This window comes from Schistocerca gregaria, chromosome 1 (assembly GCF_023897955.1).
Source record: "Schistocerca gregaria isolate iqSchGreg1 chromosome 1, iqSchGreg1.2, whole genome shotgun sequence".
Lineage (NCBI taxonomy): Eukaryota > Metazoa > Arthropoda > Insecta > Orthoptera > Acrididae > Schistocerca > Schistocerca gregaria.
In genome coordinates, this window is record NC_064920.1 from 1,080,855,089 (window position 1) to 1,080,873,625 (window position 18,537).

The 18,537-nt window shown below is 38.8% G+C and overlaps 1 protein-coding gene across 1 annotated transcript in view; it reads right to left on the minus strand.

Moving 5' to 3' along the window:
* Positions 1–18,537, minus strand: part of LOC126281874 (WD repeat and FYVE domain-containing protein 3) — a 289,780-nt gene that overhangs the window by 29,165 nt on the left and 242,078 nt on the right. The window contains exons 50-51 of the mRNA XM_049981155.1: positions 5,127–5,354; positions 3,173–3,364 (exon numbers count right to left, since the gene is read on the minus strand). Coding sequence (XP_049837112.1) covers positions 3,173–3,364; positions 5,127–5,354 — 420 coding nt within the window. The remainder of the gene's footprint in view (positions 1–3,172; positions 3,365–5,126; positions 5,355–18,537) is intronic.

Consider the following 18,537-nt stretch of genomic DNA (forward strand, 5'->3'; position numbering starts at 1 on the left):
AGGGCGCCTTAGCCAGTGGAAATACTTTGCCAGCCTTCCCCAGAAGCTAATCAAACGCTGGAGGACATCAATGAATAAGCAGTTTATCAACCCTGCCATTGGCTGCCAATCGTGCAGACTGACTATGTTCATCGTGCAATAAAATAACCGGCTCTGCTGGGCCCCTATAGTCACTCTATAATCAGTTCACAGTAAATTCATGACATGACCAGTTCACAACATGACCAGTCCACAGTTGGAGTCCGCTCTAAAAAGCTAGCGAGCTACCATCTATGCCAGTCATCAGTGAGTTGTATGGCCATCAGTACACTGGACCTACTGGAAGTCATCTTGGAATACAACTTAGTTTCTCTTACAAGTTAATTTATACTATCAGACTTGCACTTTTTTGTCAGGTTGCAGACATAGTTACTAGAAGTTACCTGCTTCAGAAAGTGCTGTTTGTGTTCAGTTATACCAGAGTTCTACACTCCTATTACCTGTTGTAATAAATGCAGTTACTGGGCTTGCATTGTTTAGGTGTGTAGTTCTTTCTGACACTACACGGACAGTTGTTAACACACATTCCCACTTATCAACATACTGTCTCGCCTACAGCAGAGCACTCGCAAGCTACACTGGTGGCAGTTGATCACTACCAACCAACAGAACAGTGGCACAGTTGACACATATACAACAGTATGCAAGTGAGTTTTAACATTTGTAGGCGGTGAATTACGACAGGCATTTTTTATACAGTTACATATGTTTTTCTGTGACCTTTGAAAAAGCCAAAAGGAAAAGGTTCAACGATATAACACATGTGAAACTTTATTAAATAGTAAAAAGATAACAGTACCACATACTACCGTCTCACGATTAGGAAATGACATTTCACATTTAATATGCCTTGCTATATCAAATAGAACACCACATGTCACTCAGGTATGGTTCACTTGTGCTCTGCTGATGTAGCGAAAAGACAACTTGCTCAGGAGCTACTTGTACGAGTGTCAAGAAAGAGAAACTTGTTTTTGTTTCTGCTGAATGTCACTAAGCAGTGGAGTGATTGTATGCTGAAAGGTATCCTCATCGTCACAAGCCCTCATGATCTGGCTTTGAAAATATTATAAAATAGATCAGGTACTGGAAGTGTGAGAAAGTAAAATATACCAATGAAAAGTAACAGCAACTGAGAGTGGAGCAACTAACATTTTAGCAGCAGTAACAGAACGCATGTCACCAAGAATTTGTATGTTTTTGTTTGTTAGTTCTGAAAAAGGTCATTGTTTGAAAGCTCAGCAACAGCAATAATTTCACAATCATTTATGTGCTCGTCGACTGGTCAATGATATGATAAGACGAAAATTTAAACTTCCCATTTAAGCTTGGAAGAGGATGTAGATGAAGATGAAATGGGAGATACTATACTACGTGAAGAGTTTGACAGAGCACTGAAAGACCTGAGCGAAACAAGGCCCCGGTGTAGACAACATTCCATTGGAACTACTGACGACCTTGGGAGAGCCAGTCCTGACAAAACTCTACCATCTGGTGAACAAGATGTATGAGACAGGCGAAATACCCTCAGACTTCAAGAAGAATATAATAATTCCAATCCCAAAGAAAGCAGGTGTTGACAGATGTGAAAATTACCGAACCATCAATTTAATAAGCCACAGTGCAAAATACTAACACGAATTCTTTACAGACAAATGGAAAAACTAGTAGAAGCTGAACTCGGGGAAGATCAGTTTGGATTCCGTAGAAATACTGGAACACGTGAGGCAATACTGGCCCTATGACTTATCTTAGAAGAAAGATTAAGGAAAGGCAAACCTACGTTTCTAGCATTTGTAGACTTAGAGAAAGCTTTTGACAATGTTGACTGAAATACTCTCTTTCAAATTCTAAAAGTGGCAGGGGTAAAATACAGGGAGCGAAAGGCTATTTACAATTTGTACAGAAACCAGATGGCAGTTATAATAGTCGAGGGACATGAAAGGAAAGCACTGGTTGGGAAGGGAGTAAGACAGGGTTGTAGCCTCTCCCCGATGTTATTCAATGTGCATATTGAGCAAGCAGTAAAGGAAACAAAAGAAAAATTCGGAGTAGATATTAAAATCCATGGAGAAGAAATAAAAACTTTGAGGTTCGCTGATGACATTGTAATTCTGTCAGAGACAGCAAAGGACTTGGAAGAGCAGTCGAATGGAATGGACAGCGTCTTGAGAGGAGTATATAAGATGAACATCAACAAAAGCAAAACGAGGATAATGGAATGTAGTAGAATTAAGTCGGGTGATGCTGAGGGAATTAGATTAGGAAATGAGACACTTAAAGTAGTAAAGGAGTTTTGCTATTTGGGGAGCAAAATAACTGATGATGGTCGAAGTAGAGAGGATATAAAATGTAGACTGGCAATGGCAAGGAAAGCATTTCTGAAGAAGAGAAATTTGTTAACATCGAATATAGATTTATATATCAGGAAGTCTTTTCTGAAAGTATTTGTTTGGTGTGTAGCCATGTATGGAAGTGAAACATGGACGATAACTAGCTTGGACAAGAAGAGAATAGAAGTTTTCGAAATGTGGTGCTACAAAAGAATGCTGAACATTAGATGGGTAGATCACATAACTAATGAGGAAATATTGAATAGGATTGGGGAAAAGAGAAGTTTGTGGCACAACTTGACCAGAAGAAGGGATTGGTTGATAGGAAATGTTCTGAGGCATCAAGGGATCAACAATTTAGTATTGGAGGGCAGTGTGGAGGGTAAAAATTGTAGAGGGAGACCAAGAGATGAATACACCAAGCAGATTCAGAAGGATGTAGATTGTAGTAGGTACTGGGAGATGAAGAAGCTTGCATAGGATAGAGTGGCATGGAGAGCTGCATCAAACTGGTCTCAGGACTGAAGACCACAACAACAACATACTGTCAATTACATAATATGCCTAGAGAAAAATTGTGACCTCCGATCGTTTCCCTGGATTAGATCAGATCAGATTCCATTTTCGTTCCATAGACCCAAAAAATGAGAATGTCAAATAGAAACATTAAAAAGAGAAAAGCCTGGATTAGCATAAACATCCAGCAGTACATGCTATGCACGGACAATTTTTTTTTGCAGAATTCTTTATTTTAGTATTTAAGTATTTTTAGCATTAACACAGTACGTTTATTTACTTACCCTCGCCACACCATCTGTCGAGCCAGTCATGATCACATTCTGCGAGTCCCACTCGTGGGTCTGAGAAAATGCAACACACAGTATTTGCTGCATTCTATCTGCTCTGCCAACACATGTATTGACACTTGCAAGCTCGTCGCCATTAATACTCCACAAATGTAACCATGTCCCTGCACAGGTTGCTATCTCACCCTGCAAGTCCAAAATTACAACTATTAATAAAACACTTCACACTCTGGAAAAATACCGCATGTAAAGTTCAAAATTGAAATTCAAAAAGATCAAGGATTCTCATTTAATGTATAAACAAAACTACTAATGACATCCTCAGATGTGAAAATACATCAGAATTATACCTGTTAGTCCCATTTCGAACCCAAAACAGTTGTAGAAACAGAATATAGTTAATACAGTTATAAATTATGGTTCCATTTGAATATTGTATTGTATGGGTTGGTCATTAGAGAAAACAAGTGCTCTGAGATTAAAATGGTTATGAGAAACCTGAATCTAAATGTGACAATTAAAAAAACTGGTAATGTTAACTCTCAAGGATGTCAGATGCAAAGATAAAAGTTATGTTACAAAATAGTGTTTAATTAAACAAAAATGTTATCCTTATTACTTGAGCAGAAACATTTATTGCAACAATGAAAATTTCTTTGACAAAACTGAAACAATACCCGAGATATAAAGTTATTAGTGAAAAACAAGAAGAAGCAGACTGCGATTAAGTCATGCAGCACTTTTCTTCACTCACAAACCAGTTGAAATTATGAATTTAGTGTGAAACTTTGACTAATACATATTTAACAGTTAATAACGAGGGAACAGGCCTTATCATAGGCTGTATCTAATTGGAATTGTGGACAAAAATGTTCTAGACGTGATTCTGTTCTGTAATGATGTTTCTCATGGTGTTGAATACTATTAAAATTTAATATTTAGGTTTGCAAAGCAAATGCCTTGTCGGCAACATTAGAAGTGCTTTGAATGAACAGATTACACAGAGTTAAAAGTTAATTCCATGATTTTGTGTTACCATTACATGATGCTATGGTTATCATCTTACAAAGAGCAAGTGCAGCAGCAAAAGGTGAGTGGTGAGTTGTACTTAATTTACTGCCATATATGAGTACTGAATGAGAGATGCATTGTTAGTTGTTGCACGTCAAGAATGAGTGGCTGCTCAACAGAGACCTATGAGGAAATGGCTCTTGGAAAGAAGGAATGGAGCCGCAATAAGAGTTTAATGAGATGTGCCTGTCAATTTCATACAGACTGAACACAAGCCTGTATTGGGCAAGGATGGTGAAAGACATCAGCCTCATCCTTCCTAAGGAAACCATCCAAGAATTCTCCTTAACTGATTTGGAGAAATCACATAAATTTTAGATTTGAATAGTTCAACATCTGACCCATACACTTCCTGAATGATGAAAAAGTTTCTTAATCAAGGTAACTCACCGCCTTGATGGTCATACCATGTTGCCATTACTCTTGCATGTTGTTATTACTCTTGCAATTATTTTTTGTAATTGCTTGTTGGGATGTTATGCTTCAGAAAAATGGCAGTAATATGATCAATATGCAAAAAATCTAAATGGTGTGGACAAAAACTTATAGGTGAATGAAAGTAATGACTAAAGTTTATTACCCAGAGAACAGAAAACTGTGGATAAAGGGAGCAAATATCAGTGCCAGTGGGATGAAGGACAACACGGAGAAGGAAGGAAACAGTAGACAAAGCAACAACTGGAAAAGCTTATACAAGGATAGGATGTTTGCCCTATTTATAATAAATTCACATAATTTACTATACCTCTGTGTGGAATGCAAGTTAATGATTAAAAAATAAACATTCAGAAAGCAAACCATCACACACTGACATTTGAATTATACAATAAATTAACGGATGAATGACAGTAATGATTTTAAGCACAGCGCCACTTACAGTGAGTTCATTCACAGCAACGGCAGCTACAGGAGCAGCATGGCCCCGTAACTGCCGAACAAAGATGCGGCGCGACAAGTCCCACACAATAGCTGTTGCGTCTCGAGAGCCTGACACAATCACATTGTAGGCTGGGCTTGCAGCCAGGCATGTCACTGCATCAGTATGTCCGTAAAGGCACTGCTTTATGTTTAACTGTTTCTTGTTGTACTCCCAAATGGTCACAACCTAAGGGAATATTAGTTATACAGTACAACAGTGAGTTAATCTGAACAGAATACAAAAATTATTGGCATTAAAACAAATTACATCCTAAAATTACATCTTCCTTCAACAACATGAATAAAAGATGTACACACATAAGTTGCTGGCTATTTTTCTGTACAACAGAGAGGAGCAACCTATCAGTCCCTTACAAAATTTCCATCAGTTTCCAATAACCGGTATAATGTAAGCTGTGCACCATCAGGATCTTTTCACAAATTATTACGAATAGCTTTCACTCTTTCATTTTTTCATATGTGCGCTGTTAAAGCCCCAATTATACCTCAGACACGTACACTTTGTTAATCACCTCTGATGCATACACCAAATATTGGCAAAATGAAACACACTAACAGAGGACAAAAATTTGCTTTTCAAGGAAGACTCCATAGAAATCATCTGGACAGACAGAAATCATCTGGACAGACAGAAATCATCTGGACAGATAGAAGTCATCTGAACAGTATAAAATCAGTGTTATAGTGACTCACAAGCAGTCTACCTTGGTGTCAACTGTTGATTATATTTCTTTTACAGTAGAGTGTGTGTGTGTAATTGTGTGTGTGTGTGTGTGTGTGTGTGTGTGTGTGTGTGTGTGTGTGTGTGCGCACAGGCATGTGTGTGTGCACAGGCATGTGTGCGTGCGTGCACACGCACAATTTTGAGGGTGAAAACATCCTCTCCAAAAAGTAATATGACATATTTGGTTTTAAGTTAATATCTCTCAAACCATGAGAGAGATAAAATAGTTTAATGGTAATAACATTCTTAAAGATAGTATAATCACATTTTGCAATAGTGATATTTTGCAAAATACCCCACTACCATCAGTTAATTTTACAAAATTTTTATGATAAAAATGAAAGAAAGTATGATGCTAAACACAATCATGTACAACAATGATGGCTTTTGAAATTCCATTTTTGGAAAATAACCCATAAACCATTCACTATGGTAGTATTTTGTAAACTATAAAATTGTTACAAAATGTGATTATACTATTTTCTCGACTTAACTACTGTTAAATGTATCTCAAACAATTTGGTAACTTCCACGTTTTCGAAAATAATCCCCCAAAACCAAGTATAGTGAATTATTTTCCAGGGGTTGTTTTATCCCTTAAAAGTAAGATTAGGCATTTATAAAACTCTGTGTGTCTTTTACAAGGAAATCTGCCATCTTGTCCGTCACCAAATTTTACAAGAAAAAGTAATTAATTCATTGCATTTAAGCTCAGGTTATTAGAGACGTTTGTAAAATCTAAGGAAATGTTAAGCAATTTTCATGTTGCTGAAATTAAATCTAATGTGAGCATTGTAGAATTAAAAATGATGGATCCATAATGGCGACCTGATCAAAATAATTTTATCTTGCTCTTTGCTGAGCCCAGAAATAACCTACAACGAGGTAGCAACAATTTACTCCAATTTTATTTTCTTGTTGTATGGGCCCACAGCCTCTATAAATTTTTAAAGGATATTATCTTGCTTACAGGTATTAGAATTTTATTTCGCGATTCCAATTTCAGCATTAAGACATTTTCAAGAACAAGATTTATGCTTGAAAATGGCTTAATGCTGAAATTGCAATCGCAAAATAAATCCTAACTGCTGAAAGCAAGACGAAATCCTTTAAAAAACATCCCCATTTCATTTTTTTCATTTTTTTAGTTTATGTTTTTCATTTATTATTCTTTTGCACTATTTGTCTTGGTTCTATTTGTATTTTTTCCACTAGTGTGTAAATACAAAACAGCAAACAACAGCAAGTCAGAAAATAAAAGATATAGAAAACTAAAAGGAAACAAAGAAATGATAAAGACCAATTAAAGAAAATAATTAATTTAAGTTACTGCCACGTGGGTGGCGGGAACCATGGACAAATTCCAGCATCAGCTCCCACCTGCACAGTTCTGAGAAACTTGTGTCGGCGGGAAAGAATCTACATGGCGTGTATGCTGAAACAGGCACTGAGGTCACGACTACCATGTTGTAGAGCATGCTCTGCAACAGCATAGTGTGTGTTGTCTGTATACACCCACTGTCTATGGCCGTTCATCCTAATTGGCATCTTGCTGGTAGTCATACCAATGTAGGAGGCCTAACAGTGTTTACATGAAAATTTGTATACAGCATGTTTCATTACACAGGTGGCTTTCCCTCTGACAGTATATGTTTTGCTATTTGCAGGTCTGGTTTTTAGTTTTCTATGTCTTTTATTTTCTTACCTATCTATTTTTGCCCCCCCCCCCCCCCCCCCCAATCTCAGCTCTTATAAACTTTACGATGAGGATTGTCAGTATCACTGTCTTGCTTATTACCCTATCTTCCACCTTTATGCTCTCAGATTTTCAAATCTTGTCCTGTGCAGCCTCAACAATCAGTCTTTTCTTCTCATCCTGTCCGGTAAGTCTCCCCCGATGTGGGATCTGAGCGACTTTTCCAAACTCTCTCCATTTCCTAAACCTTGCCAGTCCTTTTCCTTAAATCCTCTTACTTCACCTTCAACCCCTCTGCCAGAAGAAGGAGCCACTGGATTTGCAACCTTACACATTTCTTTAACCTTTATGTGTGTTTTTTCCTGCTGCCACTTGATGAGTAGATTTTTTTTACCTATGCAGTTAAATTATGTTTTCAAAGATTGATTATTTTAATTGATATTGTAACATTTTGTAATTCATATGTGAGACCTATGCTATAGCATTACCTTGTAATGGCTATGTTTAACCTCTACTGTAGTTGGAGGTATCAATGGTTCTGTGTGAAGTATGTCTAGTAGCAGCAAACATAAAAAAAGCACATCGCTGAATGAATGGCATTTGAAACAGCATGGACACTAATGGATGATATTCGAGTTGTTAAGAACTTAGCAGGTGTTTATTGGATTGCAAGAGTATTCTCGCAAACAGTAGAAACAATTTCATTCCTGTTTGCCACAAACACTGTTTACTAAGAGGCAGGAAACTTGCCATAATAAGAACAATGTATGGTGGCCAAGAACCACTATATACAGGGCCTCAAATAGCTGGGAATGCTGCAAAATGCCTCCCAACTGAAGCCAAAATGCACTCAAGAAGGAAAGAAATACTATTAACATATGCTGAATGGCAGATCTTGGTTTATGACTGTAAGTCAGTTATTTTTTAGGGCAAAGTTGGCTGGCAGTAAATAATGTGGAGATAGATTTGGACAATACACTGAGATGGCAAAAGTCATGGGGTAGTGATATGCACATATACAGGTGGTGGTTGTACTGCATACACAAGGTACTAAAGGGCAGTGCTTAAACAGAGCTGTCATTTGTACTCGTGTTTCATGTGAAAAGATTTCCAATGTGATTGTGGCCCCAATGGCCGTCACTTAATGACCAAGAGCAACGGCATTTGTGTAGAGATGTCTGGCTAACAGACAAGCAACACTGTGTGAAGTAGCTGCAGAAATCAATGTGGAACATATGACGAATATATCTGTGTGTTGAAACTTGGCATTAATAGAGCACGGCAGCAGACAACCATCGCTAGTGCCTTTGCTAAAAACATGAAATCGGCTGCAGCTCCTCTCCTGGCTCGTGACCATATTGGTTGGACCCTAGGTGACTGGAAAACTATGGCCTCGTCAGATGAGCCCCAGTTTCAATTGGTAGGAGCTGCTGATAGGGTTTGAGTGTGATGCACACCCCTTCAATCCATGGACACAAGCCGTCAACACGGCACCTTGAAAATTTGTAGTAGCTCCATAATAGTGTGGATTGTATTTACACGGAGTAGACTGAGTCCTTAGCTCCAACTGAACCAATCATTGACTGAAAATGGTTATATTTGGCTATTTGGAGACCACTTGCAGCCATTCATGGACTTCATGTTCCCAAACATGGAATTTTTATGGATGACAACAAACCGTGTCACCAGTTTTTAGTGATTAGTTTGGAGAAAATCCTAGACAATTCTAATGGATGATTTAGTCCCCAGTCTGCCCAACATGAATCCCATCGAATATTTATGGGACACAATCGAGAGATCAGTCTGTGCACAAAATCCTCCACCAGCAACATTTTTGCAATTATCGATGGCCATAGGGGCAGCATGATTCAGTATTTCTGCAGGGGACTTCCAACAACTTGTTGAGCCCAGTACACATCAGGCTGCTGCACTATGTCTGGCAAAAGGGATATCTCCATGATTTTGTCACCCCACTGTAATTCATAGAAAAATAAGTATGAGAAGGAAATATTTGCACATTAGGCATATATTGTATAGTTTGTGAACTCAGAGAGAAGAACTGGACAGTGGGAGCAGGGCCCGCCCTTCCTGCTTTATAGAGTGCATCTGATGTAAGTATGTGTTGTGTTTTGGAGCTTGCCTCTGAGTCTATATCTTCTCTACTTGTGAACAGTAAATCATTTTTCCTCAGGAGGAGTCATAGGCAGTGCCAACTATGGACCAGAAACTGATCCCTCCAGTTTCTAGCACAAGCAGCATGAGATCAGTACACCTAAATGAAACATGGCAGGCATAAACAACAGCTTCCACAGTCCTACTACACTCTTGATAATTAAAAGCTGGCAGTCACCAGGCACAAAGTGCCTACTTTCCACAGAATTCTACCAAATTAAGAGTATTGCTGCTTTTTGATAATACTATAAACTCTTGACACTTCTTGTGAATGATTTTACAATTGATCACTAATTCTTAACATTCTCATCTATTACGAATGGTGATTGATATGAGAGTTTTGGAGTCCCACAGAGCAATGTTTATTGTGAGTGGATAGAGCCATCATAAAAAACCCTCATGTGCATTCCTTACAGAGTTACCAACAATGGTAACTGACCATAGTGTGTACTGCACCCCTGAGCCAATTAGGGTGGCCCTGCAATTTCAGTCCTGTAGCATAATGTTGTCATAGATTCTCCAGATCAGGCCTCCCACATGTCTCAAAACCACCTGTCTGCTGACGGTTCCAGCAAAAATGCCGCCTTATGTGAGTTTAGTTGGAACACCATGGTCAAGATTGATTTTTCCTGGAAGGAAAGGAGTACGATCTCAGAACCCAGACAACATACATTTGTTTCTTCCAGCATGAGGCACAGTCTGTAATTGGCACCAAACTTTGTCTTCAGTTGTTGGCAGAAAAGCTTCCAACTTGTTCAACGAGTCACCCAGGTATACACAATTAGAACAAGTGTTTATTCTTCCGAGTTCCTGCCTCCAATTCCCTCAGAGATACTATTACTCACTGCATGTACGAGTGAATGAAGATTAATTGGTGCCTCTGCTTCTGCAACTATTTCAGTGTGGCGTACAATGGTGAAGGTGGTAAAAGAAGATGAGTGTACGATGTGTAGCTCTCCTCTCACACAAAGCTTCCTCTGTACGTGGCAGCATTTACTACTGTCACTGACACACATCCACAATAAAATGAACGAGTAGTTTGCAAGCTTTTTTTTAAAAAAAAAAAAAAAAAAAAACAGAAAGAAAGTCCATGGGAGTAGTTCATCTAACACACAAAACTGCATCAGTTGCCAGTTGCACAAAATTTGGCAAACTTATTGTGCATCTAGAAACAGAATTTGCACTGGGGTTCCATTCTAATTAAAATCAATGAACTTTTATTCCAAAGCAGTACTATGTACATTCACACAGAACAAGAAATATCGAAGTTAATGAGTGGAGCAGATAAAATCAAAATTTTCCACACCATGTATAGTTATGAATAATAAAAGTACCTGAATTATGAATCTCTCTATCAAAAATCTAACATGCCACAAAATTTCAGTTGGACAGTGTAGAAATGTAGTACTAACCACATAATATACACTGCAATTAAGGAGAAATAACTGTTTCAAATGAAATATTACTGCCCAATTTGCGGAAATCACAAATGTAGGTCACAACCACCAATTTGGTACATATTACATTATGCACAGCTTTGAGAATTATAAAAAATACATGGTATATCATATTTGTGGCTGTACACCTAACTGCACACCTGACAAGCATGCATGTGAAAGTATGCTTGAGCATGTGTAGGGTAAATGTGCACTAGTATCAGGACTGTAGAAGCTGCTTGATGATTGATAAAATTTTATGCAAGCTTGTGCAAGTATGCGAGTGTGTGAATATTGAGTGTGTGAATATTGAGTGTGTGCGCCAAAAATGGGAGACTCCCCCAAGCGTACATCAGTTGTGATTTCAACTTTGTATAGTTGGAAGATTTTATTCATGTAGAAGTCAGACTTTACTGTGGAATATCAACACAAATGTGCATCATTATAAAGCAAAAAGGGACACTGTGTACCGAGATCAAATTACAGTAGGGGGAGGGGGGGGGGGGGGGGGCAGATTGGAAAGTAGTTATAAATTAGGGGCTGCTGCATATCAGGTGTAAAAACAGTGCCGTGGTACTTTCACAGTTAGTACATAATTTAGAAGATAAGTGATCTACGTTTTCCAGAATACTGGTTATTTGTAAAAACAAAGGTTCTGTAACTTACCAAACGAAAGCGTTGGTACATTGATAGCGACAAAAAACACACACACACACACACACACACACACACACACACACACACACACACACACATATATAAAGGCAAAGAGTTTGCCCAAAAACTCTTTGCCTTTATATATGTCTGCTTGTGTCCGTGTGTGTGTGTGTGTGTGTGTGTGTGTGTGTGTGTGTGTGTGTGTCCACGCGAGTATACATGTCCCTTCCCACCCCCCCCCCCCCCCAAGGTAAGTCTTTCCGCTCCTGGGACTGGAATGACTCCTTACCCTCTCCCTTAAAACCCACATCCTTTCGTCTTTCCCTCTACTTCCATCTTTCCTGAAGAATTAACTGTGGCTTGCAAAAGCTTGAAATTTGTGTGTCTGTCTGTGTGTTTTCTGGCTCTATCAACGTACCAATGCTTTCATTTGGTAAGTTACAGAATCTTTGTTTTTAGATATATTTTTCCCACATGGAATGTTTCCCTCTACTATATTCATACCCTTTTATTTGTTTACACAAAACTTTCATGTGTAGTTTTATTGTACTTATTCTGATTTTATACAGTTCAATGCACAATATTTTGCACCCAAGGGACTTGTCCTTCTTTACAAAGGACTACATGAACTCTTTAATGTGCTTAGCATCAAATGTAATGTTTCCAGCAACAGACCTTTGTAATGGTAACATGTACAAATTATCCGATGTTATGCCAGCATCAATTCTGCCATACTCCACATCACCACAATCTAGATATTCACAATAAGCAAGGGTTTGACTCATCATAATCATTAAATAATTATGTAAACCAACAGTTACTTTTATTACTTTATCAATCCGGCCTACTTTCAAATTTCTAGCCGTGTGGAAAATCCTAAGAAGTGCTGTAAAATTCCTGAAATGTGCTCAATAATATGCCTACTGCTGAATGGTAGCTGTAATATTTATTCTTACAGAGTTCAAGTCACACTGCCTGAATTGTTTTAGTGTATTAACCTCCAAAGTAAAAGCATCATCTCCTGCAAATACATATGGCACTTTTCATGAACTATTTGCAACCTTAGTTTCTCAAATTGTTAAATCTCCTCGAAATTCTCTATTCTGAAGAACACCACCACCCAATACTCTACTATCTGTGCCAAAATATAACACAATAAATCTATAATTTACACCTGCTATGGTAAGTAGGTCCATTCTACGAGTATATTTGTAATTAATATACAATGAGTGACTTACTGCTGAAGAAACTATCTCAGCATGTTTTCCATCAGTGCAGCAAAGTAAGTACAGAAAATTCCATCTTCCTGTAAAGTCATTACCTATTATGGGCCAGTCATGCGAACACACAGTCATCAAAGTTCGACATATTTCAGATATGAGCTGATGCTTGTACAAGGATGCTTGAGCCGTGTAGGGGTGAGAAGGATTTGTGCTCGATTGTGTGAAACGCTTGATCATGCGTGCTTTTCAAGTGTGTAGTTACATTTATAGCCACCTTAATGCGCACAAATTTTTATGCAACCAATAAACAACAGAAAATGATACCAGCAGCCAGTTTAGTCCACATACAACACATTAAAATGACAATATTTGAAGCCAATTTCCCAAAACCACATGATCACACTAGCTCACAAAGGAAAAACTGAATGTTGGCTACATGCATACATAACAAGAGACACAAATGAAAGTACAATCATTTTTATTACTTAGCCTCTGTATGTACCATATATTCTACATTAATGTGCAGAATTTGTACTCTAAAACTTAAGTTTATCCCACTAAGACAATGAAAAATGAAGGCCACATTCAGAGTGTATGTTCCTATTGTAGCCATTCATTCAAAGCAACCACTTCCTCCTCCTCCACAAAGAACTTCCTATTATTCTTTCTGCTTCTCTATATTGCTTGAGCTTCCATGCTTTTCAGTGTATTACCTTCTGTCTTCTTACTCCAGATAGGGCACTATATTCTGTGCTGTGACTCTTCCTTAATTCTCATTAAGAATGTGCATGCTAATTCTAATGTTCTCTCTCTTAATAGCCTCATTGGTTAATGGTTGCTGTTCAGATTGTTTTCGGTACTTAACAGCAGATGTCATACATTATATCTGATTGTGCCCCAAACCGTAACATTTCAGAGTTTCTCCACGGTGAAAGTGAATAGTACATGCTGTCAAAGTATAATCACCACTTTAGTGTCTTACATGTATGTATCCACCATCTCAAAATAACATATTTTGCCACTCAGCATGTCAGTGATCACATGTGTCTGAATATACCCTATGATATTTATGGTATCTGGGGAATGAGAGTCAGTACACTGGCATACATACCACCAACTCATTTTCAAGTTCACAAATGAATGTGGACACACTGTCCTCATTATGTACTAATGAGCATAATATTGCCATGTTGATGTGTGCGCCTGAAAGTAAGCACAAGTTCGAAACAGATTAAAAAATTAGATTAGATTAATGATTGTTCCATGGCTCATGAATATGACACTTCATAATGATGTGGAACATGTCAGTTTCACGAAAGTTTTTTACATGTTTAATTGTGTGATTACTAATTCATATCTAAAAATTTGATTGTTGAGTAGAAGGTGTTGTCATTCAGAAATTATTTTAATTTATTTTTAAATGCTGATTGATTATCTGTCAGACTTTCAATGCTATTTGATAAGTGATCAAAGACTTCTGTGGCAGCACAACTCACACCTTTTCCGCGCCAAGGTTTCATTTAACCCAGAACAATGAAGATCAGCCTTAGTAAAGTACTCATTTAAAGTAACAGCCTGATTGAAATCATACCATACTTTGAGTACGTTGGAGTACAAGTTGCACTCTACAGTTCACAACCTGCTACCAGATGGTGGGAGCAAGCTGCTTGCACAAAATGCTAGACACTCAGGTCTCATGCATCACATTGTTCAGCTGGATGCTCAACGTCATCAAACCACAGGGCACATCTGTCTCTGTAAATTTCTTTAATACATTTGCCTGTTTATTTAATTGTATTCCTGTTTTTGTAAGGAGATAGCATATAGAATCATTATCAGTCTAGCTGAAACAGAACTGCTGAAATGACTGCAGAGTTTTTTCAGAGGAGCCTTCTGGGCCCTTTGCTGAATATTGTTCAAATGTAACAATGAAAACTCCAAGTTGAAATATCAAGAATATTATGAAAAGGATAGACTGCTACTCACCATAAAAATGACATGTTGACTTACAGATTGGCAAAACAAACAGACTGTTTTACACTGTTTTTGGCAATAGCCTTTGTCAGAAAAGGAAACACACACATCAACACCTCACACACATGAACACTATCTCCGGCCATTAGAGCCAGAATGTAACTGTTGCATTGAATGAAAGCAGCAGTCCGGAATGAGGCAGAGAGGGATAGTAGGGTACACGTGGGGGCAGAGAAGTGTGCTGTCTGGCAGAGCGTGCAGGTACCAGGCAGTGGCAGGACAAGGTTGCCAGGCACATCACATCAGGAGCCTGTGGGGGAGGGAGGAAGGGGGGGGGGGGGGGGGGCAAGGAGTAGAAAAGTAGAGGAGCAGAGAAGGAGAAAAGATCAGTGGGTGCACACAATGGGGGGGGGGGGGGGGGGGTGATGGGATGTGAATTGGGAGGAGGTAATGGGACAGAGGGGGCAGAAACTGTTGGTGGAGAGTGGATGAACAATAGATTTGCTGTAAGTTAATGCCGGGATAATTTTAGGTGCAGAGAATGTGTTGTAAGGATAACTCTCACCTGCGTGGTTCCAAAAAGCTGGGGTGGAGGGGAGGACGCAGATGGCATGGGTTGTGAAACAGCCATCGAAATTGAGCATGTTATGTTCAGCTGCATGTTGTGCCACAGGATGGTCAAGTTTCCTCTTGGCCACAGTTTGGCAGTGGCCATTCAGCCTCATGCACTCCTAGCTGGCAATCATACTGACGCATAAGGCTGTGCAATAATTGCAGCAGAGCTGGTATACGACATGGCTGCTGTCACAGCTGGCCTAGCCTCTGTTGGGGTATGATAAGCCCATGACAGACTGGAGTAGGAACTACTGGGTGAGTGGACCAGCCAGGTATTGCACCTGGGTCTTGGGCCTGGGTGTGGCATATGGATGGACTAGGATGTTGTGGAGGTTGGGTGGATGACAGAACACCACTTTAGGGGAAGTGGGAAGGATTTAGGTAAGATGTTCCTCATTTCTCTTTGGGGAGGGGGGAGGATTGAAGATGTGAGCCAGGCAGCAGCAGAAAGCCAAGACACACGTAGCAACAGGGAAGTAACTGAGTTTGTGACTTTTACGAATTCCTAACCAGGAGCAAATTTTATATCATCATCTGTGTGTTTTAATAGTTTAGTCTCTTGAGTTTCTGCATGTTAATTTATTATCTAACAGTTCTGCATTTTAGTTTGCATCGGAAAGTAAACCAATTTTTTGACATATTATGCGTTCCTATCAGGAGCGAATAATTTAGTTTCACCTGAGTGCTTTGGTAGTTAGGTGTTTGAATCTCTGCATGTTAATCTAATTTCTTAGATACACTTCATGCATTTTCGTCATGTCTACAGTAGAGTTTTGCAGCACATGCCGATAGTCTGTTTATCTGCATAGTATAGTTTTCCACGGTCTTTAGTACGGACAGAGACTGCAATTGGTGTGCGCGCATGTGAGCTATGTTGGTAACACTTTGTTCTCAGTTCCAGGCGGTGATGGCCTTGGTTACACAGCTTGAGGCTTCGAGCGGTTAGTTCATGAGCCCACGCGAGTAGTAAACGGTTGAGAAAACACACTTAACCTATCCTGAGTTAATAACAAGCACCAAAATGGATATAGAGATTAGTGAACAGAGGGTTGTCATAGCAGGACTGAATATTGTAACCCCCAAATCCTCCAAAAATAAACAACAAATATACCTATTCAAAAAAGCAGACAAAAATTCACTTGACGCCTTCCTGAGAGAGAATCTACACTCCTTCCAAATTAACAATGTAAGTGTAGACAAGATGTGGCTTGAATTCAAAGAAATAGTATCGGCAGCAATTGAGAGATTTATAGCAAATAAATTAACAAACAACGGAGCTGATCATACTTGGTAAACAAAATGGGTCAAAATACTGTTGCAGAAACAAACAAACATGCCAAATTTAAACAGATGCAAAATCCCCAAGATTGGCGATGCGATCGTTTACAGAAGCTCGAAATTTAGTGCGGACTTCAAAGCGAGATGCTTATAATAGTTTCCACAACAAAACTTTTTCTCGAAACCTGGCAGAAAACCCAAAGAGATTCAGGTCGCATGTGACACATGTTAGCAGCAAAAAACAATCAATGCCTTCTCTGCGTGACTGAAATGGGGATACTATCGAAGACAGTGCTGCTGAAGCAGAGTTACTAAATGCAGCCTTCCAAAATGCCTTCACAATAGAAGACGAAATAAATATTCCAGAATTCGAACCAAGAACAGCTGCCAACATCAGTAACGTAGAAGTAAATATCCTCGGAGTAGTGAAGCAACTTAAGTCACTTAATAAAAGCAAGTCTTCTGGTCCAGACTGTATATAAATTAGGTTCCTCTGAGAGTATGCTGATGCGTTAGCTCCATACTTAACAACCATATACAACTATTCGCTCGATGAAAGATCCGTTCCCAAAGACTGCAAAGGTGCACAGGTCACAACAATATTCAAGAAAGATGGTAGGAGTAATCCACTAAATTACAGGCCCATATAATTAACGTCGATATGCAGCTGGATTTTGTAACATACATTGTGTTCAAACATTATAAATTACCTCGAAGAAAATGATCTATTGACACAAGCCCTTGTGAAACACAACTAGCTATTTATTCACATGAAGTGTTCAATGCTATTGACAAGGGATTTCAGATTTATTCCATATTTCTGGATTTCTGGAAGGCTTTTGACACTGTACCACACAAGCAGCTTGTAGTGAAATTGCGTGCTTATGGAATATCATCTCAGTTAGGTGACTGGATTTGTGATTTCCTGTTAGAGAGGTCACAGTTTGTAGTAACTGATGGAAAGTCACTGAGTAAAACAGATGCGATTTCTGACCTTCCCCAAGGTAGTGTTATAGGCCCTTTGCTGTTCCTTATCTATATAAATGATTTGGGAGACAATCTGAGCAGCCATCATAGATTGTTTGCAGATGACACTGTCCTTTATCTACCAATAAAGTCATCAGAAGATCAAAACACTCCAAAACGATTTAGAAAAGATATCTGAATGGTGCAAAAAGTTGCAATTGACCCTAAATAACGAAAAGTGTGAGGTCATTCACACGAGTGCTAATTACATGATAAATCAGTCAAATTTAAAGGCCGAGCCATAAATTCAACTAAATACATAGGAATTGCAGTTATGAACAACTTAAATTGGAAGGAACACAAAGATAATGTTGTGGGGGAGGCTAACCAAAGACTGCGTTTTATTAGCAGGACACTTAGAAAATGTAACAGATCTACTAACGAGACTGTCTACACTACGGTTGTCCGTCCTCTTTTAGAATACTGCTGCATGGTGTGGTATCCTTACCAGATAGGATTGACAGAGTACATACAAAAAGTTCGAAGAAGGGCAGCACGTTTTGTATTATCGTGAAATATGGGAGAGAGTGTCACTGAAATGATGCAGG